Raw genomic sequence first — 23,690 nt, forward strand, 5'->3', positions numbered from 1 at the left:
AACTGCTTCTGTGTCCATCAGTGTAGAGAACACAGTATGTGCTCAATGATACCTGTTGTCTAATAAATACACTATATGTAGATAGGTAAGCCATCAATAGACATATATGCATTCGTTTATTTATACACACACATAAACTATTAATTATTTGTTACTCAAAGGAGATGAACTGAGAAATACACCATGGAGGGGCATGGAGTTGAGGTGATCAATTGCTTTCCATGTTAATCATTAAAGCCTAAAATTAAAATTAAATGATCGCTCTCTCTCCAAAGAATTATAGTAGCATATTTCTTTGACATAATAGTAAATCACTAGTGAATCAGGAAAAAAATATTATGATAAGGGACTTTATAACAGATCTAGCATCGTATCAGGACTTACCAACAGAAAATGAACAACATCTCCTCTGCAGAAGGCAAGCATGGGATTCACATAATTATGCACTGCCACAAAGTGCCAGGCCAGCAATGGAACACTGGAAGGATCCATCTAAGTGAAGAAAAGGCCAAAAAAGAAAAAAAAAAAAAAGACATCACAGTTAACAGACAGCAGGACAAAGAGAAAACTAATTAAAAAGAGCATCTGACTAGTGTTCCTTGATAAAACTTCTCCCAATTTCTCAGTAAAATTCCAGTGAAGCAGGGGCTGACCGGGAAGTGTCATGAGGGAACTTTCTGGGTTAATGCTAATGTTCTATATCTTGATAGAGGTTTGGGTTATAAAAATAGATATATTTGTTAAAGTTCAGCAAATGTATGATCAAGATCTGTGCAACTCACTGTAAGTAAATGCTACACCAGAGAAACAAATACTGAACTCTAAACATAATGTATGCTGAATATTAAGGCAAATGAGTACTGACTTTTGCAATTTATTGGAAATACACTTAAAATAACATAATTTGATGGGTGGATGGAGAGAGATAGTTAATAAAGTAAACTGTTAATGATAGAATTTAGATAGTAGGTATACAGATGTTCAATGTAAAATTCTTTCTACTTCTCTATTTGAAAATGTTAATATTGGAAAAAAATACCAGTAAAAACATACAAAAAAATGCAAACATACACCACCATGATAAACCTCAGGTAGCCAGTGAAGCTAACCTAAGGAACATTAATGCAATCTAAGCTAGCCATGCCATTTGAAAGGGCAGATGTGCTTCCCCTGAGGCCCATAGATAATGGAGTACCAACCAACAAACAGAAGAGTGGTCTCCCTTGACACAGGGGATGTGTTCTCAACTAGTCATGGCTCTGTACCATCATTCTCCATCTCATCCCATCAATACCTCTCCTCACATATACACTAGAAGATCACAACTTTCTGAAAACAACGAAGCCAGAAAGGAGAGGGAAACTGGGGGATGCGTCATAGATGCTGGGAAGTATCATCCTCCAAAGTAAAATACTAAAGGCAAAAGCCAAAAGAAAGACTACGTAGCAGCAATTTATGCTAGATTTTATGGTGGGGTGTTCTCTATCAGTAGTTCAGTATCAGAGCAGCAGTTGTTTATGAGAGAACAACTTAAAACAATAAAGGTAAAAAAGTATAGACCTCGTGATCTGTACTGCTCCAGTCACCAGCTTATCCTGCTTTGGGTCACATCAAGGTAAGTCCAGACAATGATCTCTGGAGCACTGACTTCCATTCTATCCCGTTTTCTGATAATCCCACAGAATTCGCCACTTTCAAGTCATTTCCCCCTCCTGACATGGTCTTTTTGCCAATAAGATGGAAAGGCTTACTCACCCGTCCATAGGGAAAAGTCATCCACACTTTCAAGGACGGTTTCAATCCAATGACCAGTATCTTTAGAAGAAAAATGTATTTTTAATGTTTACCCTATAATTTTCAAATTTTTGGTATTCAAAGCCTCTAAAAGTTATGAGTTTCACCTTCTAAATATACCAACCAACCTTTGTTAAGGATGCCATGGCCAATAAGGAAAACTGTGTGATGGGATGATCTTTCAACTCGGGCTTCGAATGGAGAGGCTCAATACAGCAAACCTCACCCTTGGAGCCACTGAACAGGCATCTTGACTCACATGTTCTCACTCCCATCACTCTCCTGCAAAGGTAACCAAAAAATTCAGAATTGATTTAGTAATGATTCAAGGCGCTATGATCTCTAGCATGGACTACAATAGCCTTCTAACTCCTATTCTTGCCTCCAACAATCCAACTCCATAGGACATCAGCAGGTTCTTTGTAATGTCTAGGTCAGACTTATCACTCTTCTCCTAAAAACACTCCAATGGCTTGCCACTGTACATAAAATAAAACCCAAAGTCTTTACCACGTTTTCAAAGGTCCTATATGATCTGGCTCCTGCCTTCACTCTTTCCCATTACTAACAAAGTCACGCTCCAGCCACAACTGCCTTCTTTCTGTTGCTCCAGCAAGCCAAATTTGTGCCCACTTCAAAACCTTTGTGCTTGAACATCCCTCTGCCTAGAACACTTCTAGATCTTTGCATTTGTTGATCAGATTATCACTCAGGTCTTTGCTCAAATGTTACCTTCCTGAATTATCCTCAAGTACACTCCAGCAAGTTGAATGGTCTTATTTTCTTCAAAGCACTCATAACTATCTGAAGTTATTTCATTTATGTATTCATTTATTATCATGTCCCTACCCCCGCCTCAACTAAAATGTAAGTTCTATTAGAGTAGCAACCTTGTCTGGTTCACAGCTGCAAGTCTGGTGCCTAGAACAATGCCTACACATAGGAGATGCTCACTAAACATTAGCAGAATAAATAGTACTTTGTAAGCAATTACTTTGGGCTCAGCAATGTGAGAAAGTATGAGAAATATAAGAAACATAGTCCTTACTTTGAGAACTTATGGAAACACAATGTGCATTGAATTTTATGTTCTATTTGTTAAAAAAAAAAAAAACTCTGCTTCATAAATTTCCTCCCATGTATCTAGACAGTCTTCGCTCTTATAGAGAAATAGGGCAATTCCAAGGCAATAAAAACCTTCCTATACATAATCAACTGGGCCTGGGGCCTAAACCAAAATTAGTGACATACTCCAGAATTATGGTTCCCAAGATTGACATCTCATATGAATTCCCTGGGGAGCAGGAGTTCAGAATCCCAACTCAGACCTACTGAGAAAGAATTCTGGGTGGCCAGGCCTGGATCTCCAAATGTTCTATAAGCCTCTCCAAGTCATAATATACAGCCATAACCTATTTGTAATCACATGGGTTTTCCAGACCTCTTCACGTTCAACATCAAGTCATTAAATCACAGCTAGTCTTTTCATTTCATTTGTCAACAAATGTCCTTTAGTCTCTTACTTAAATGTCAATTCAAAAACAGAGCCTCCGCTGTCATTGCAAATTGCAAGAGTTGGATCATCTGTAAACTAAACAGAGAAGAAATTCACTTTCTTAGAGATTTTTCAACAACCAGTCAAGTATTAAAAAGGGAAAAAATTATAACATCTTAAAAATCTAAAAACAACACATTTAGTAGCATTTGAAATCACCTCGATTTAGTTCATCATTCTAAATATACAAACTTACCAATATTCAGAATAAAAATGGCTATCTTTAAAAAACTGAGGCTTTAAAAAAGCAAACCTACCTTTCATCAGGATCAAAGAAAAATACAAACTATGACTCATAAAAGCCCTAAAGTTCTCCACTTGGGTTCTTAACATTAACTTTTTCTAAGCTGCTATTAAACTGAATAGGGGATGCTAGATATATTTGCAGTTGCCTTGTTTTCAAGAACAAAGACATAGTAAAAGATATTTGCTATCTTTGGGAAATAAACTTTAATATGTTTTCTAACTGAAGAATTAATCCACTATACTTAAAATAGTTTAAATACTTTTTATGGAACGATTCCAAATATGTGCTGCCTCCTGATCTTATTTGACAGATTATACTTCAGTTATTATTACCAACTCTGGAAAACTCAAAATAACAACTAATGTTCACAATGACAGTCCTAAGGGTTTATGAGGTATGGTAAATGTGAACACCGTAGGATACAAACTGAATAACCTGAGTCACTTAGAGTGACCGGTCTCCCTAACCCCAAAGGCTGGTGAGCCAACCTAAATGTCATGTCTTTGTTCTCTTAGGGACAGTTGAGGTACAGGAGACTACTGTAAAATTATTCTTCCCACACACAGGCATAACAAAGAAGACCCACACCTTTGCTCTCAAGGCCTCATGGAGCAATTGCCAGAGTGGGAAGTATATACCTGGAATGTAGGAAAATCAACTGAACTTGCATGTTTATTTATTAATTTTCTATTTATCTATGTGTTTTGTAATGTCCTTAAATATTAGTACAGTACTACATTTGTAATATTTTTTAAATAAATACACACACACACACACACACACACATATGCATTAAGGATGTAAGCCCAAGTTGTTATTGCTGGGATATAGGGTTAAGTTTGGAGAACAATGAATAAGAGCAAGTGGCTGTTGTCAAGCCAAGACTCTGGAAGTACTCAATCATATATGTATCACTTGCTACCTCTTATTCCAATATTACAGTGTCTGCATGCAAGGCCTTTATCACCGATCCCAAGCAACACAATGGCTACTATTTCTATGCTATCAACCTCAGCTGCATTCTTCTCTTTCCTCTCTGCCTTTACCTCTTCTGTTTCCTGTTTCTTTCAAGGATTTTGCTTTTTTCAGTAAGTGAACTGTCCTTTTACAAACACCACCAATTAGTTATCCCTTCAACCAAACGTTTATTGAGCAGCTACCATGCATAATCCAAAAATAAATGAGAAACAGATTCAGGTTTCAAAAATCTTCATCTATTAAGGGAGAGAAGACATAAACACAAACTATAACATGCCATAGAAAAAGAGGTCAAGAAAAACTGCCATGATGTTCAGAAAAAGGGGACATTCTACTCTTGTCTTGGTTGCTTTCACTGTTACTAAAGGCTTCAATGCTGCTTTGTCACAAAAGACTTTTATGTAACTAACCTAGATGCAGACACATAAACTCCAGATGCTTACAGACTTTAAAAAGCATATGTATGGATAAGAGAGGTCTGCACAGCTAAGCAACCAAATGTGTACATGATTAAAATCTAGAAGATCTGATTTTAGACTTCCCTAGTTACAGTCCTTTACCTTTTATGCTCCTGAACATGGGCCTGACAACATACACAAACCAAAGTTCACATTGTATTTATAAATGAAATCTGTTACCTAAGTTGACTTATTTTTTTCAGACCTGTAAGGACAAAGCCAAGACTCAAATCTTAATGCTTTTCCCTTAGAGGCCTGAAAGAAAATAAACCAAGAGAGCTGTTTCTGAACATAAAGCAAACCTTGGTTCTTTCATAGCTGGCGCCCCGAACCTCAGGTAACTCCCAACGAAGTGTGACAGAGCAACGCTGGGGGACTGAACAAAAGGTAAAAAGAACTTTTTAATCTCCATATGATTTTTCAGCAGGGTATTGCTGCCAACCTCTGGTCTGGGAACATATTGGTTTATTCTCTCTGCTGCTCTATCAGACGTCAACCCAACGTGCAGCTGAATGTTACCAAGGTAGCTAGCCCATCTCCAGTTCTAACCTGCAAAGCATCCTACTGGGCTCGTCAAAGAAAACTTCATTTTCAAGGATTCCGTTTATAAAGAAATGTGCTTAAAAATGCATATACAAATATAATAAAAATTATTAAACAAAAAACAGGTATTACCTTAATATGCAATATTGCTGTTCCTGGAGGATGAGCATCTGTTATTGATCTCAGAAGTTTTCCACTGGCCAGATCCCACATCGTGATCTGTAAGACAACTAAATGCTTCAAAAACCAATCTATTGCTCTTTTTTGGACTTAAGTATCCAGCCTTGTGGCTAAAATAATCCATCCCTGGTCTATAAACATGGCAGGCAAAAAATTATGAAGTTGAAACATAATCGAAGGTTGCAGATCTATTAAAGCATAGGGCCTTTTATTCCATCTTCATCTCCCTTCATCCTGCCCTACCTACTTTTCCCTTCAGATTTTAAACATTGTTCTTACACCAAGAAGTACAAAATTTCTTCAATGAGTCAATCTCTTTAGCACTGGTAAAAATTATAAGAAAGGCTCACTGCCAAACCAACTAGTGATGTATAAGTCACATGAGAAAAGCCAAAACTTATTGCCAGTTTCAGAAGTAGAAAGCAATTCTTAGAGTTATCCAGGAACACAGTAATGAGAATAGTGAAAACAGAATATAGTGTATTTAAAAAGCAGCAAGAATTACCTATGCTACTATAAGGAAGTAAATTTTGATATAACAGCCTGGTCGGTTTGTAAAAGCTATTTACTTATATAGACTCATAAATTAAGATATTAAAAAACACAGACTCTGGCTCAGTTGATGACAATTATTAAAAACTGAACGAAAGTTAGACCAAGCAATCTAAGGTTAGCTCTACAGACATGTCACTTTATAAATTTTGGTCTTTGAGATATTGATCTAGAAATACTAGTTTGTTTAATTAATCAAACTGGGTAAATTTAATGCAAGTTTATTTTCACATCCAGGTACTCCTGCCAACATGAGTTCATGTACAGAACTCAATGCAGTGAATTCCCAAATATCAACAAATGGACTGTGATAGCTATGTTTGCATTTTGCCTAAACAATTGCTTTGTACATACTTAGTGCCCTCATCTCTCCTACCCATGCTTTTCTCCTAGCTCCAGTGTTATCACACTTCATTTTTTTCCTCCAAATTTTTATTTAAATTCTAGTTAGTTAACATATAGCGTAATATTGGTTTCAGTAGTATTTAGTGATTCATCACTTACATATAATACCCAGTGCTCATCATAACAAGTGCCCTAATACCCATCACCCATTTAGCCCATCCCCCACCCACCTCCCCTCCAACAACCCTCAGTTTGTTCTCTATTGTTAAGGGTCTCTTAAGGGTGCCTGGGTGGCTCATTCGATTGGGCATCTGACTCTTGGTTTAGGCTCAGATCATGATCTCAGGGTTGTGGGATCGAGCCCCTGTCAGGCCCCATGCTCAGCACAGAGTCGGCTTGTCCCTCTCCCTCTGCTCCTCCCCTGCTCACATGCTCTAATAAATAAATAAAATCTTTTAAAAAATAGTCTCTATGGCTTGCTTCCCTTTTTCCCCTTGCCATGTTTATGTTTTGTTTCTTAATTTCCACATATGAGTGAAATCATATGGTATTTGTCTTTCTCTGACTTACTTCAGTTAGCATAATACACTCTAGCTCCATCCATGTAGTTGCAAATGGCAAGATTTCATTCTTTTTGATGGCTGAGTAATATTCCAGTGTGTGTGTGTGTGTGTGTGTGTGTGTGTGTGCGTGCGCGCGCGCGCGCACGTGTGTGTGTATACACACACACCCACATCTTCTTTATCCATTCATCAATCAAGGGACGTTTGGGCTCTCTCCATTGTTTGGCTATTGTTGATAATGCTTCTATAAACATCGGGGTGCATCAACTCCTTCAAATCTGTGTTTTTGTATCCTTTGGGTAAATAACTAGTATTGCAATTGCTGGATCATAGCATAGTTCTATTTTTAACTTTTTGAGGAATCTCCATCCTGTTTTCTAGAGTGGTTGCACCAGTTTGCATTCCCACCAGCATGTAAGAGGGTTTCCCTTTCTCTGCATCCTTGCCAACATCTGTTGTTTCCTGTGTTGTGTGTTGTTAATTTTAGCCATTTTGACAGGTGTCAGGTGGTATAGAGATACTGGGTTTTTTTTAAATGATTTTAACATTGTCTTATGGATAAAATAAAGTTCACATTTACCTGTCCTTTAGCAAAGCCACAGAGAAGTCTTGAGCAGTCATTGTTGATACTGAGGGCAGAGATGGCTCCATACTGACCTCCAACACTAGTGCTACCCAGACAAAGTCGCAAAGCTTGATTCTGATCTAAAGAAAGCATATTTGTAAAATCAGGTGAAAGAAATGAAAGGAGTGAAAAAATATGTATTTAGTATCAGCTTGTTTTCAAAGACTTGGGAGGTAGCAACAATCAAAAGAATCAAAGGATGAAGTTATATTCATTTTAATGTATTTACTGAGCATGTAGTAGATGCTTGGGCATTGAATCAGACACTAAGAATGAAGAAAAAACCAAGATCTACAAGTAAGAATATAAAACTTGCTAATGATAAGTAAAAAAAAAAAATCCATAAGTAATCTTTATCTCTTTGAACAAATGAATGATCTTTCATCTGTCTCATTCTAAAATTGTATTTCTTGCTGTTTTCAGGATGCAATGTTACAGAGAATACCACCCTTTAAAGTAGCTTTAAGTTTTCAAAAATCAAAATTTATTAATTCAGAATTTGGCTGAATTTACATTTATATTATCCACAAAGAAAAGGTTTCCTATGCAAAATAACAGTGCAAACAAAATTACAGAGTAAATATTTAAATTACTTAAGAAAATTATTCTCAAGCATCAACATTTGATATGCTAAAAGCAAATAGTTCAAATCTTTACTAGATTAAGTTATTTAAGAGTAAGGATCTTGCCTTAGTCAATTCTGATTTTCTTCAGGAGGCATTCAAATATTAAAATTTATTATCTAATAAGTAAAAGAAATTCCTCTAAGACTTCTCCTAGGCAATGCTTATTTTGTGTAGAGTTCATTATTGTGCCCACTTGAAAATAATGAAACAAAAAATTCAAGTATAAGAAGGCATGCCTACAAAATTTAACTGTTTAGGGGGAATAAAACTCACCATATTTGCACAATCTGGAGTTCTCTGAACTCACCCAGCAATTGTTTGTGCCTGCCTTAACTACTTACATGCTATTCTTTGGAGGTAATTATGTCTTACTTCCACTATTAGACCATGTCGTTTCTAAGGGCTAAGATCATAAGTGAACTAACACTCCCAGAATACCTAGCCCAGTGCCTTGTACTCAGGAGGCATCTGACAATCATCTGAATAGCTTCCACATTTGCAAATCTTCCTTCTCTAAGGGTAAATCTAGTTATTAGAAAGAACCTAAAGACATTCATTGTCAGATCTAGGGAATAATACTATGTAGACTTTTTGCCCATCCAAAGTGAATATTGTAAGAACATTTTTCTGTGTTCATAAACTGGCTCAAATAGCAATCCCCATCTCCCAAAAGAGTTCTGACACAATTAATGGATGCACTGTATCTGGCACACAGAAAATATTCAATGTTTTCTGAAATCATCTTGGCTTTTAGCCTTCTAAGATGAATATTCAAATGTACTTAAAATGTATTTAAAATGCCATTATCTTTATTCACCTCTAGAACGATTACAATGACAGATTTTCTTCCTTCCTCACATATTTTTCCTTCCTCTCCCAATTTGATCCAAATTATTAAAATTTCCTTTATTCTATTTTTCCAACTCTGAATAAAACACCTCATTTTATTTTTGCTTTACTGAAATTGCCTGCCAAAACAGTGTTATCCATGATCCTTATCTTGTCAGGGATGCCTCATACAGTTAGTGGATTTATCCACATATCTTATTTTGCAAACTGTCAAGATAGGATCGTTAGGCAACACTGTTCTACACACACACACACACACACACACACACACACACACACACACATATAGATACACACACATATATATACACACCACTACTTTGGGCCGTGTGTGGAGGCAACAGATGGAATGAAAGTAAGAGGACAAAGACAGAAATTCCCTATCAGCCTCACAAAGAACCCCATGAGTCTGGACTGCCAGCCTTTCAGGCACAGAGCAGTATCTAAATAGCATCCTGCTGGGATCCTTTGTAATCTGTGCTTTGAGATCCAAACGGTACACAGTTCTGATCCACCAATACTTAAAGACACTCACTACTGCTTTCAGATTTAACAAAGTTCACACTTTAGACTATTTTAAGTATTCTTATAACTCAAGGAGAGTAAGAATAGGAGAATGTGGGAATATGATAAAGAATAAGGGTACCATTAAGGGAGGAAATAAAAGAAAGGAAGAAAAATTTCTAGATTAAAAACCGAAACAGGTCTGCTTTCCTATGGGTCCTGTGTACTACAAACTAGCTGCAACACAGGGGACCAAATTATCAAGCTTGGTCATTCCTGAAATATGTATGAATTTACATCCCACGGGACTGTGTTAATGAAAACATTAACTTTTTCCCTTGATTTTTACAATGTATTTGTTATGTTTATAATGTCACTTTATACAGTAAGCACAGCAGTGAGGTGATGGACAGTGTATAAAATGTATTCTGGTTTTAACTCCACAAAGATATCTGTCAATTCTTACTGCTGTCTTTATACATTCTATATTTATGGTACCATATTAACAAACCTGCTATCACGCAATTTAGACTAAATTCAGAAAAGGTAGAATTTCTGTGTAAAGAAGAAATCAGAATCTTACGGGAGAGGTTTCTTCTGCTAAGGTAACTTAACATTCCGTATCCCAGATTATTCTGGACACTTCTGGAAAAGGGTATTTGGTAAAAATAAAAATAAACCTCTTCCAAACACTTGAATTCTAAAGTTATATGGAAAGAACAGAAGGACCTGGACAGAAGCAAGAGAGGTAAAAAAAATCAGGGCTCTCCATCCTGCACTCCTCCAGGGAGCTCCTGATCACCTTAATTTTTAAGGAAAAATTCTATTTTCCCCTACTCTCAAAGTCTGCTTTATCTATTGTTGGGAGAAACCATTAAATTAGCAATACAGCTAATTTCATTTACAGAGTCACATAAAATCACATTTGGTTGGCATTGTCAACTTAGCTTTAAAAAAAATTGGAGTGGGTCCTTATAAAGCAAATAACTCTAGGCAAGAAATATGAAATGAGACTATCAGCTTTCCTATAAACTTCACAGAGTTGGCACAGAGCTTAAATAAGAAAATGCCTATGAAAAATGTGAAAACTATCAAATGTTACAAAAATGCAAGGAATTATTATTAATGATAATAGCTTACCAATTAAGACAACTTGAAGCCTAGTTATCACAAACACTGTAATGAATTATACCTATTTCTTTTATTAATCTATCTTTCAAAGTATACGTTGCTTAGGGCAGATCTCCTCAGCATATTCTGGGCTTAAGAGTAATGTGCTAAATAGGAAAGAAAAGCCAGAAGTAATGTATAAATCTGTAATAGCCATAAAATCTAAATCTGAACATACTTCAAGAGAATTTCTGCTCTTTCTATATACCAAAATTGACCCAATCCTCTACTTCTTCATCCCTAATTTGCTTTAACTAGTTCCCAAAGACCTTCAAAGAAGGAAATAACTAGATCCTAGAAGAAATCAAATTTAATAGTATGTATAGAGCTCTCATTGCCAGCATTCATCATTCAATACTACTCTTTCCTTACCCTTTGTACATATTAAAATATTCTGTAAGACCAAAAGAAAATAAGAAAAGAGGTAGTACAAAACATTTTTCATTAAAGATCATGGAACAGTAGAAGCACTTTACCTGACCTCCACCCAACACACAGCATTCAAGTCCTCACCCCTCTGTAAAGCTCACTGACGGAAGCCTGGGACACAGCGAATTCCCACGGCTAACTGGCTATCACCTAGAATGCTGATGCTTACAGTAAGCTAGCTGTGTTCTAAACCTGCTCATTTTTTTTCTAAACCTGTTCATGCCACTGTAATGTTACTGGACTTTAAAAACTTAATTAAACAATAGGTGAACTGATGAAATAGAGTGAAAAAGAAAGAGCTACTGTTTCCATGAAAACTAAATGAATGCTCATGAAAAACTTGGTAAAGGTGTGTCTTTGAAAATCTGTCATGAAATAAGATGTGGACAAGATAAAGGTCAAAGATTGAAGAGTTCTTTGGTAAAAATCCACAATTTGGGGGACAAAAAATCTACAATTTTGTACTCCTCAACTGATTCACAGATGCCTAAGCTTCTACCTTTTTTCCTTTTTAATTAAAAGTACAAATTCTTTGTGATGCATTACCGATGCAGTTTATTACAAAAAAAGAGCTGCTGACCTCCAACTGGCAGATACAAACTAAAAGAAAAGGCTTTGGACTGTATCAAAAGATTAAGGAGAAAAATCAGTATTTGTATATTTTCAATCAAAATAAAACCTTGAAAGTATGCATATATTTATAGTTTTTAACATTCCCTGCTTTAACCAGTTTCAATTAGCTGTTGTTGTTTTTTTCAGTAAGCATTTCATAAGAAGGCATCAACTATAATTGACAGCATTCTCTTTCAACACTAAAAAGGTCAAAAGAAAAACAGTCACTCATGCAAACCAAAATTACTATACCTTTTCCTTTGAATCCATGGAGAAAAGATCAAAAGAAAGAGAAAAGCAAGAAATCAGTTCAAAAGTTCAGAGGAAAGACAGGTAAAATTTCAAAAGTATAAGAGACAACCTTTAGTTATCTCCGGGAATGATACTAAATGTGATTAACCAATTTATGATTATATTCAGGTATTGATTATGGGAAAGAGAAAATGCATAATATCCAAATCATAGCACAGTGAGTAATTCCAAGTCCAGGAAGTTTGATAGAAATAAAAACAACTTCAAAAAGATAATCTACTTCAGTATACTAACAACCCCCAAAAAATAGGAAACTAAGGGCCTTGGAATAGGGACACATCTTTATGAAGATGTGAATTTTGAGCTCCCATATTATAGGAAAAAACCAAGATACATAATAATAATCACATACCTATAGTCCATTGAAATAGGCAATATACATCGCCTTTAAGAAGCTTACAATGATCACTATTTTAATGACCCAGGCCTCTATTCCAAAAAGAATCTAATGTTAACTTAAAACAAGTACAATTCTTCCTGCTACACTTTTCCTATGATCAGCAAAGATATTTAAATGAGATCAGATTTAACCCAGACTTCTAATCTAGACACTTCATAGTATCATCACTCTGCCATTTGTTATTGTCATTCAGGCAAATTTTAATCCATTTGTTAAAACTCACTGTCCAAATAATCAGATCCCCACAAGAAATATTGAGTAAAAGTTACTAACTGCATGATTCAAAACCCAAAGCAGGAGCCTGGGTAGCTCAGTCGGTTAAGCGTCTGCTTTCGGCTCAGGTCATGATCCCCCACATCAGGCTCCCTGCCCAATGGGGAGCCTGCTTCTCCCTCTCCCTGCCGCTCTGCCTATTTGTGCTCTGTCAAATAAATAAATAATAAAATCTTTAAAAAAAAAAAACCCAAAGCATAACCAGATTATTATGATTCTTTTTCAAAATGTTCACTTTGGCATACTTCCTTTCCCATGAGACTGTAATGAAAGATTACCATTTCATCATATCTACAGCAATGCTGTTGAGACCTAAAAAAAATTAAGAAGCAGGCCCAAGGAAATTAAGAAGTAGCAGAAGACAGTAGCAAAAGATAATGTACTCTTCTCCTCTGTTGGGTTTTTATTTTTAAAGTATTCATTTAATTCATTGCAGTAGCTCTACATGGGTTTGATTATAAACAGACACATATTCCTATAACCCTGTGGTAAGGAAGGGATGTTAAAGAGGACGGAGTTGAGGAAAAGTGAACACTGGTTAAGTGGGAACAAAAACTCAACATGCATTCTTCTGACAGATAAACATATACATTGTACTCGATTCTCATTCATCTTAGTTCTTCTATTCTTTTCTTCATGTACCTTGGAATCTGCCTCCTTTTCTCTGAGGACAGAATTATAGAGAATGGTGAAAATGCACTGACCTGGGATTCAGTACTTCTTGATTCTGAACTTGGCTCTGTGTATCTCTCTTAATCTCTCTAGTTCTCAATCACCTCATTGTAAAATAAGGACACTAAACTAAAGGTCCTTTTACGATCCTTTCCCCAAATCCTTTCAATCTAACACCAATTATGCCTCCCCAGGAAAATAGTCATTCTTACACCTGATAGGAGAGGAGGCTGGTAGAACTTCCTAGAAGCGATTAGGTTATATCAGAAGTGTATAAAATGTTCCTATTTAATTAAATTATGAAACATGGAAAAAAATAAAAATAAAAAATAAAATGTTTATAAGCAACTGTCCTTAAGCAACCCCACCTTGGGAATTTGTTCTAAAGAAGTAATCATGTGCACAAAAATGCAGTTACAAAGATGTTCATTGCTATACTGTTTTTTAAGAAACAACCCAAATGTCTTAGTGTAGGAAATGGCTAAATTATGGTGAATCCATTTAAAAGAATACTATGTAGCCATTAAAAATGATGTTACAGATGAATATATAATTACATGCAAAGATGTTCATTATGAAGAAAAAGCCGGTTACAAATTAACATGATTCCATTTTGGGTGTGTACATATACACACACTCGTACAAAAAAAAAAAAAAGATTAGAGGGCCATACAGAAATGTTAGGGATTATTCCTGGACGGTAGAGTTTGTTATATCTTCAACCGTTTGTTCATTGAAATTTTCTACTATGAACACATATCAATTATGAAATAAGAAAAAAATTATTCAAAGAATTAATTCTAAAGTTCTCTCAAGAGAATTATATTTTGTGTTCATTCTTCACACTCCCAAATAATAACTCTATTATTTAAATCAATCACCTCTTAAAAGACTGTTAAAATCACATGATAGGGCGCCTGGGTGGCTCAGTCGGTTGAGCGACTGCCTTCGGCTCAGGTCATGATCCTGGAGTCCCGGGATCGGGTCCCGCATCGGGCTCCCTGCTCAGCGGGGAGTCTGCTTCTCCCTCTGACCCTCCCCCTTCTCATGCTCTCTCTCTCAAAAATAAATAAAATTTAAAAAAAATTTAAAAAAAAATAAAATAAAATAAAATCACATGATAATTAAGATTTTTAGCATATTTATAAAAAAGAATTCATATTGTTCAAAAACAAGGGAAAATAACCACTTTTTCATTCATACGGTAAATAATGATGCAAGGCCAACAGAGATTAAATTGTTGTACTGTAGTACTGTGTATTAAAGTGTTCCCAGGTAATCCTTATATAATATACTGTAGATTCTTCACTAAAATACAATCTTATTGGGAATTCCATTTAAGAGAGATGCAAAAGACTGAAGATGCAGAAGAGAACATTAAAAATGACAGAAAAATATATCTAATAGTCTTTAAATAAAAAAACAGAAGATGTTCTGCTCATAGTACTGAATTCAAAAGTAATGCAAAGAATAATGAAACTAGGACTATTTAGTCTCATGTAGGAAAAAAAAAAAGAGAAAATAGTTAACACTATCCATCTACTATACAAATGAATGTTAAGTTTTCTTCTCAACCAATAAATGAATGTGATTATAGGATAGAAATTTTTAAGGTTAGAGGGATTTACAATGTAAATGAAAAAGAACTTACTGTCAGTTTGAGTTACAAAAAATTATTGAGAAAGCCTGTGACTCTCTTTTCCTCAAGATCTTTCAGAATACCTGCTAGGATATGATTTAGAATCAAAAATCACCACCACCACAAACTGAGGCAAACAAGAGGACAACCCAAGGTCCCTTTCAACTTTATATTCTTTCTGTCTAGGTCTGCAGAGTCAAAAGATATGATGTGATAACTTACAAATTCATGGAGAAGAAAAACTTGCAATGAGCAACAGAATGAACTTGGGTCAAGTAATTTTAACTACAAAACTACTGACTAGGGCGCCTGGGTGGCTCAGTCGGTTAAGCGTCTGCCTTCAGCTCCGGTCATGATCCCAGGGTCCTGGAATCAAATCCCACACCAGCTCCATGCGCAACGTCCCGGGAGCCTGTTTCTCCCTCTGCCTGCCGCTCCCCCTGCTTGTGCACATGTACACGCATGCACGCTCCTTCACTCTCTCTGACAATAAATAATTTAAAAAAAAAACCTACTGACTTCTACTTTTCAAGTTTTTCTGATTTTTTTCACAAGAAAACAAAGTTTACAACGATTAAAAGATAAAATCCAAAAGGATACTTAATATCTACAGTAAGGAAAGTACTTAGAAAATTTACCAAATATTAAAGCCAATCCATGAGATGTACCCACAGCTATCAGACTGGACACTGCCTGAGAACAAAAGGGAAGATTACATTTTGAAACATTACATCAAGGATCTTGAAACAATCCACGTTGAATTTGTCGGTCTTCTTTCCTTTAGGCACCAGATGACATACCAACTATTATAAATAAGGAGAATTTCATCTAGGAGGCAAAACGGGAAATGAAACTCAGGACGTTTTATTTCTGGGAATCCCTCTAAATTTACTCCAAGGGTAACAATATCAAAATATCATATGTTCAACATTATAGGCAAAAACACACCACTTAGCTTCCTCTAAAGCAATTTAAAAAAAAAAAACAAAAATTCAGGGGTCCAAAGTGAGGCACTTATGCTCCCCACCAAGAGCCAGCTATGAGGTGTGGGAAAGGGGTGAGAAAGCCCTCCAGTTTATTCACAGGAGCCAAAAGGCACCAGAAATATTCAAAATTCAGCCCACTTCCTCACCAACTGACTGACTAATAAGAAAGCTACAGGAGACAGCTGGAAGTGTTCAAGCAAAGAAGGCACTAGTGTGCTTTCAATATCCCCCAGTTCTCTATGATCGCGCCACAGATTTACTATTTGGCAGGCTTGGCAAGGGAGTGCAGAACTATTAAATGTACTATTTACCACGAAGTGATTTCACCAAATGCTGTTTTCCACTCCCTTATAACCAAAGGGAGGCCGAATTACAGAAGGAGCAAATTTACTTGGGCATGGGACGACCATATATAAATAAATCTGGAAAAGGCTAATCATTATTCCATTATATGCTTCTCAAACAAAAGCCTGAAGAATAACAATACACTAGAAAGGAAGAGAACATTCAATATGGAAAAATTTTAAATCTGATTACTGACAGTAAATGACCTATGATTTTATCATAATTTATGCAATAACTTTGAACATTAGAAGAATAAATCTAAGAAAACCCAATCAAACCCAAGCTTACCTTTAAAGGATTATTTAAAGTGTACTTACAATTGCTGTAGGCAAGCCAGCATCCACTTTGTCCTAAGCGAAATTAAAAGAGTATTTGAAAAGATATTCTCATTTTAAAACAAAAAACTAAGAGAAACCACAGAAGTTGCACATAACAACAAAATATAAAGAGCACGAGAGTGGATTATTTTATTCTACTAACTGTAACAAATGCTTTAGGAAAGATACTGATTATAAATGAAAACAAAGAAAAACAGAGGAAAGAAGTTCCACTTTCAATAATGTGAATAAACTCTAAGCACTATAAGTTAAAACAATAGCAGTACCTAAAGATTTTAGAAAAGGGAAACATGCTAAAATATTCTTCCTCTAAGCTTCCTATCCAGTCGATTATCCAATAACCCCTCAATTAAACCCAAGTAGGGTGTATTCAGTCAGTCCTCAGGCATAAGAAAATAAAAAATTAACTCTGTACAGTAACCTTGGAAAAGTCACCTAACCCTCTCTAACCCTCTGGTTATTAGTCTCCTCATCTGTTAAAGGAAATAGCAAATACTGCCCTATATACCTCAGTGAGTTGTCCTGAGAATCAAATTAAATGTAAAGTATCATATAAACGTAAAGGTATCTATTTGATGCTTTTGTAACTTTGAATAATAAGAGCTTACAATGATAAGCACCGTAGTAGCAAAAAGCTTTCACATACATATATTACACTATTTGGTTCTCAAACTGCAAGAGAGATAAAACATGTATTTTTCTGACTTTTCAGATTAAGAAAACAGAAATTTTAAAGAACATAACTGACTTGCCCAAATTTATTCAAGAAGTGGTAGAACTGTGTCTCAAACTCAGCTTCAGTTCCCAGGCCAGGCCCTTTAGTAACACTTCTACATTTCTTTTCTGTCTGTCCCTCTCAATGTGGTCAACTAGTTATTAGAATTTCTCAGAAGGCAGAATCTATTTTATACAACTTTAGAGCTTCCTGGGAACTAACTCAAGAAACTTATTTCAGTGCACAGGAATATAAGGAAGAACAATCACAAGGCTGCCATGTTCAATGTTCTGGATAGCAGGATATACCCAACCTTGTATGGATATGTGTGTATAAAGTATACCTAAGTATACATGCTTGACAATTAAGATGCATGCAATAAATATTTGATGAATGATTGATTTGTGTCCTGGATAGGGAAAAAGAATGAGAGAGCAGATGAAGAACATAAAGTAACTTCTGATTTCATTAAGAAGTCAGCTTACTTTAAAAGCTCAAAAACAAACAAAAAAATAAAAAATATGTGTAAAAAATAAAAGCTAAAAAAATCAGAGATGTGGGAAGCACTTTAGAGATTATAGAAATTTAGTATATAAATTTCTGTATCTTAGAGTAGTGATTCTCAAAAGCCAGGCTACATTAAAATTATCTAAGATACCTGTTAAAATGCAGACCCCTATGCTATACTACTAAAGATGCCAATTCAGTAGGTCTGGGGCGACGCCCAGGAATCTGCATTTTAATCGGCATGTCAGGAGCTTATAGTGGACACATTTGGGGACATTGTGCTAGGGTATCTCTACTATCTTAGGTGATCATCAAAGTGACAAATAACCTTTAAAATTAATTTGAATTAGTTTAAAATATAGTCATCTGTGATAGTACTTTTATCTGTGAATGAGCTGTGACCTTCATTCACAACTCCAAAAGTTTCATCTCTCCTAAGTGTCATCCACGCATGGACTACAAAGCCATGATGAGCAAGGCCCCAGGCAATCCTACTGACATCTCTATCACTATCCACATGGCTGAAGGCATTACTGAACAACTATTCAGGAGAGATACCCCAAAATATAACTAGCTTTACATGTTAATAAACCAACCATCACAGAAAAGCATACAATTTAAATTGAGCCGGTAATCCAACATTAGGAAAGCAGAGTATGAGCACTGTCACAAGAAAAGCAGTTTTCATTTTAACAGACCAAAGGAGCTCAGCCATAGCAATGAAATAAGAATAGAATGCAAACACTCTGGGATTTATTAGAATTTTTCCCTCCTCTTCAAGAGGGAGAAGAAACCCTTTTAAATAACAGATTTATCTAATCAATGTTCAGTGTCTGAGTTTTAGTTCAGTCTCCATTATTCAAAATATTTTTAAAACTGCACAGGTGGGTCAAATGACTGTTCTGGTTCATCTTGATCTTGAAAGGAATGAATTTCATCACCTACATAAGGATTAAATTCAGAAAACGTCATGGAAATGTAATCCTCAACAGGTGGTTCCCATTCTAGCAAATCTGAGTTACTCTCCACCTAAAAGAGGCAGGACAATTGCCCAGGTTCCCTCCATGGTTTGACTATCTCTCTATTTAAATTGACTTCATGATATATGAGCTGGGTCAGGGTATACCAATTGCCCACAGAGAACACTTTCTTTCCTTTTTGCCTTTTTATTTGTTTGGTTTGGTTTCTGCAACAGAAGTCTTCTTGGATAAATCTGACAACTGTAATGTGGTTATGATGTCATGATGCCATTCCTATATCAAGCTCTTACTCTTCTGGAAAATTAAAACTTTGTCCAAACTGAATATGCAAAATACCAATTAAGCTCTATGAAAACATTTAAAAAGTCAAAGTTCCTGGGATATGAATATGTCATCTTTGTACATATCTTATGAAGGATATCTTCTGTTATCTTATACATAAGATCTACACAATGAATTCAGAAAACTAAAACTGAAAGACCACACAGAATTATAGGCTTTGAAAATTTGATAAAACATACCAGAATCAGCATCCATTGTCTTGGTGATCTATTAAAATTTTTTCATCAACTCAGTGCTCTAAAAAAATTTTCAAAGAAGACCACAGATATTCTGTTCCAGCCATTACACACTGGCCACATTCACCAATACCACCTCCATTTCACAACAAAGCAGCACTACAGCTGGAGCCAGAAACTCCAATTTGGAGTAATTGTTCTGCTATCTCCTAACCCAATGATGTAAGACAAGTTACTATATCACCTCTCTGAGCCTCTCTTCTCATTTGTAAAACAGGATATGGCTTTCCTTACTTTCAAAGTTGTAAGAGTAAATAAAATAAGGTACATGAAAAGAGTTTTGTGAATTACAAGAAAATCACTCAGTTGTAAAAGATTCTGATCAATCATTTCTCCATATGAAAAGACTAAAAAAAACAAGCATTCTAACTCAACCAAATACACAAGATGGCAACTAAACTAAAAAGGAATTTAAAGAAAAGGCAGATAGTATTCCTTTTAGGCTTGCTGCCATATTTCATTTAGGCACACCAGAGACTCTGAGCAGACCTTTATTTCATGGCTGCACTAATTTCTACGTCAAGATGTGTAGCCATGTCTTATGAGTCAAAAACAATCACACAAGACCCATGAAAGCCAGATTCTATTTTTTTTTTGTTTTTAAGCCTCCAGCCAAGAGAAGTGCTGTGCTTTGTTTTATGCTCATTCCTACTTCATTATGCCATTGTAGGTTACAAATCTGGGGAAGAGAACAAAATACTTACAGCTGCAGACACTATCTGGGCAGAAATTCCCTTCAAAAGTGAATGTCGCATAACTGACCCATGGAGTGAAAAAGAATCAGGTAATTTCTTCTTTCTAAAAAAAAAAAAAAGAAAGAAAGAAAATGTTGAAGAACATAAAAAATTTTTTTGAAAAAGCAGGGTCTCAAAGCTTTGAAAGTCCAAAACACACATAAAAATAAGAAAAATAGAGGGGCGCCTGGGTGGCTCAGTCGTTAAGTGTGCCTTTGGCTCGGGGCATGATCCCGGGGTCCTGGGATCGAGCCCCGTATCGGGCTCCCTGCTCCGCGGGAAGCCTGCTTCTCCCTCTTCCACTCCCCCTGCTTGTGTTCCTGCTCTCCCTCTCTCTCTCTCTGTCAAATAAATAAATAAAATCTTAAAAAAAAAAAAGTAGAAAACAGCACTGTAATTTGTTAGCTCTGTTTGCAATGAGGTATAAAGAGTCTATAGGTCCTACATTAAGATATTGTACTAAACCCACCTTGAACTTCAGAGAAGCACAAGCAGGAAAATGAATAAAGCCACCATTCCTTTTTCACTGATTCAAACTGTTCCTCCTTTACCTTAAACTATGGCAAGAGGTTCTAGGACTCACCAGAAGGCTGCCTATCCTGCCCTGCACGTCTACCTCACCTCTACCTACCGTCCACCCTGGCCCACCTTTCTTGCCTTCCAAGCTTTAACCGCCCTCTCATTCTTCCACCAAGCACCTCAAATTCCCCACTCATTATTCTATCTCTGCTGCTCCTACTAACAGCTCCTTTCACTTACCCAACTCATCATCGCACAAAAAGTAATTTTTAATTTTCTACCAAACACTGAGCACCTCCTCCGTGTGACTTAAAGTATGCTCTGGGGATACGAAAATAAGTAAGTCAAGCCTCCTAGTCTCAAGAACCTTGCAGCCTAGCTAGAGGGACTAATAAGTAACTTAACCTTTTTTTTTTTTTAAGATTTTATTTGAGAGAGTGAGAGAGAGAGAGAGAGCAAGCAGAGGAGCAGGGGGAGGGGCAGAGGGAGAAGCAGACTCTCCACTGAGCAGGGAGCCCGACGCGACTCGGGGCTCGATTCCAGGACCCTGGGATCACGACCTGAGCTGAACACAGACACTTAACCAACTGAGCCACCCAAGCGCCCCATAAGTAACTTAATCTTAAAAGATAAATGTTAGGAAATAACAATGGGTAAAGCACTACAGAGATGAAAGAAAGAGGAGTTTAATCTTATTTATTAGGGGGATATCAGGGACAGCTATAGGAAAAAAGATGTCTGACCTGGCCTTGATGGATAACTAGTAGGAGTCTGGCAGGCAACAAAAAAGCACAAACAGAAATATGAAGATGTAAACGTGCACAGTGTGTGAGGGGAGTGTAAGTACACAAAAGGCATGGACCAGGAGGATGGGAGTAGAGGTGCTTAGAGATTAGGTCGAAATGGTAAGCAGGGACCAGACTGATGCTATGCAAGAGTTCTGACATTAAATAAGGCAAAAAAAAAAAAAAAAAAAAAAAAGACACCATATATGTTTTTTTGAGTACAGTTGACACACATTAGTTTCAGGTGTACAACTTAGTGATTTGACAAGTTTATACGTTATGTTATGCTCACCACGAGTGCAGCTACCAGCTGTCCCGTTACATCACTATTACAATACCACTGACTGTATTCCTTATGTTGTGCCTTTTGTTCCTCTGACTTATTCGTTAAAAGACATCGTATCTTTTGAAGCAGGTAGAGACCAGATGGTCAAAATCGTTTAAGTTATCATGGTTCCATACAAATTTTAGGATTTTCTACTTTTGTGAAAAATCCCATTGGGATTTTGATAGAGACTGCATTGAATCTACAGATGGTTTGGAGGAGTATGGACATTTTAACAATATTAATCCAAAAACGTGGGATATTTTTCCATTTATTTGAGTCCCCAATATCTTTCATCAATGTCTTACAATTTCCAGTGTACAGCTCTTTCACTTCCTGGGTTAAACTTATTCATAAGTATTTTATCGTTTTGGATGCTACTATAAATTATTTTATTCTTTTCAGATATTTCATTGTTCGTGTTTAGAAACACAACTGACCCCAATTAGCCAAAGCAATCTGGAGAAAGAAGAACAAAGCTGGAGGCATCACACTTTCTGATTTCAAACTATATTACAAAGCTGTAATCAACAGTATGAAACAAAAAAACAAAACAAAACAATCAGTATGGTACTGGCATAAACACTGACAGAGAGACCAGTGGAACAAATTTGAGAGCCCAGAAATAAACAGTTGTATATACACTCAATATTTGACGATGAAATCAAAAGCACTCAATGGGGAGAGAATACAGTCTCTAATAAATGGTGTTGGGAAAACTGGATAATCACATGCAGATGAAACTGTACCCTTATCTTATACCGCTCACAAAAATTATAGGGATTCAATGGATTAAAGACTTAACTATAAGACCTAAGCCATAGAACTCCTTGAAGAAAACACAGGGAAAAAGCTCCCTGACACTGGTGGTGGCAATGGATTTTTTGTATAGGTCATCAAAAATACAATCAACAAAAGCAAGTATAAATAAATGAGACTATATCAAACTAAAAAACTTTTGCACAGCAAAAGAAAATCAACCAAATGAAAAGACAACCTATGGGACAGTAGAAAATATTTGTAAACTGTTTATCTGATAAGGGGTTAATATCCAAAAAATACAGCAATCCTCCCTTATCTGCATAGTTTCAGTTACTTGTGGTCAACCACAGTCCAGAAGCAGATGATCCTCCTTCTGAGGTACTGTCAGAAGGTCAATAGTGTAGCCTAACCCAATGTCATGCATATGTTATTCACTTAACTTCATCTCATCACATAGGCATTTTACCATCTCAAGACATTATAAGAAGGGTAGGTATAGTACAATAAAATATTTGAGAGACCACTTTCACATAACTTTTATTATAGTATATTCTTATAATTGTTCTATTATTGTTGTTAATCTCTTACTGTATCTAATTTATAAATTAAACTTTATTGTAGGTATATACAGGAAAAAATGTAGTTTATATGATTCAGTACTATCTGCAAATCTTTTGCATCCACTGGAGGTCTTGGAATGTATCCCCTGTGGAAAAGGGAGACTACTATCTCAATAGTAAAAAAAAAAAAGAACCAAGGAATTTGAGTAAAAAATAGGCAGAGGATCTGA

General features: G+C 36.1%; 1 protein-coding gene across 5 annotated transcripts in view; it reads right to left on the bottom strand.

Moving 5' to 3' along the window:
- VPS8 (VPS8 subunit of CORVET complex) overlaps positions 1-23,690 on the bottom strand; it is a 254,459-nt gene that overhangs the window by 209,212 nt on the left and 21,557 nt on the right. For all 5 annotated transcript variants that reach the window (XR_012379318.1, XM_025877364.2, XM_025877349.2 and 2 more), the window contains exons 5-13: positions 20,480-20,573; positions 16,975-17,007; positions 15,965-16,019; positions 7,796-7,920; positions 5,708-5,794; positions 3,318-3,385; positions 1,923-2,076; positions 1,756-1,815; positions 385-492 (exon numbers count right to left, since the gene is read on the bottom strand). Coding sequence is in view for 4 of the 5 variants with exons in the window: in XM_025877364.2 (XP_025733149.1) it covers positions 385-492; positions 1,756-1,815; positions 1,923-2,076; positions 3,318-3,385; positions 5,708-5,794; positions 7,796-7,920; positions 15,965-16,019; positions 16,975-17,007; positions 20,480-20,573 (784 nt within the window). In the remaining variant the exon portion in view is untranslated. The remainder of the gene's footprint in view (positions 1-384; positions 493-1,755; positions 1,816-1,922; positions 2,077-3,317; positions 3,386-5,707; positions 5,795-7,795; positions 7,921-15,964; positions 16,020-16,974; positions 17,008-20,479; positions 20,574-23,690) is intronic.

This window comes from Callorhinus ursinus, unplaced genomic scaffold, assembly GCF_003265705.2.
Source record: "Callorhinus ursinus isolate GAN/ISIS: 27379988/994484 unplaced genomic scaffold, GSC_fseal_2.0 scaffold1, whole genome shotgun sequence".
NCBI lineage: Eukaryota > Metazoa > Chordata > Mammalia > Carnivora > Otariidae > Callorhinus > Callorhinus ursinus.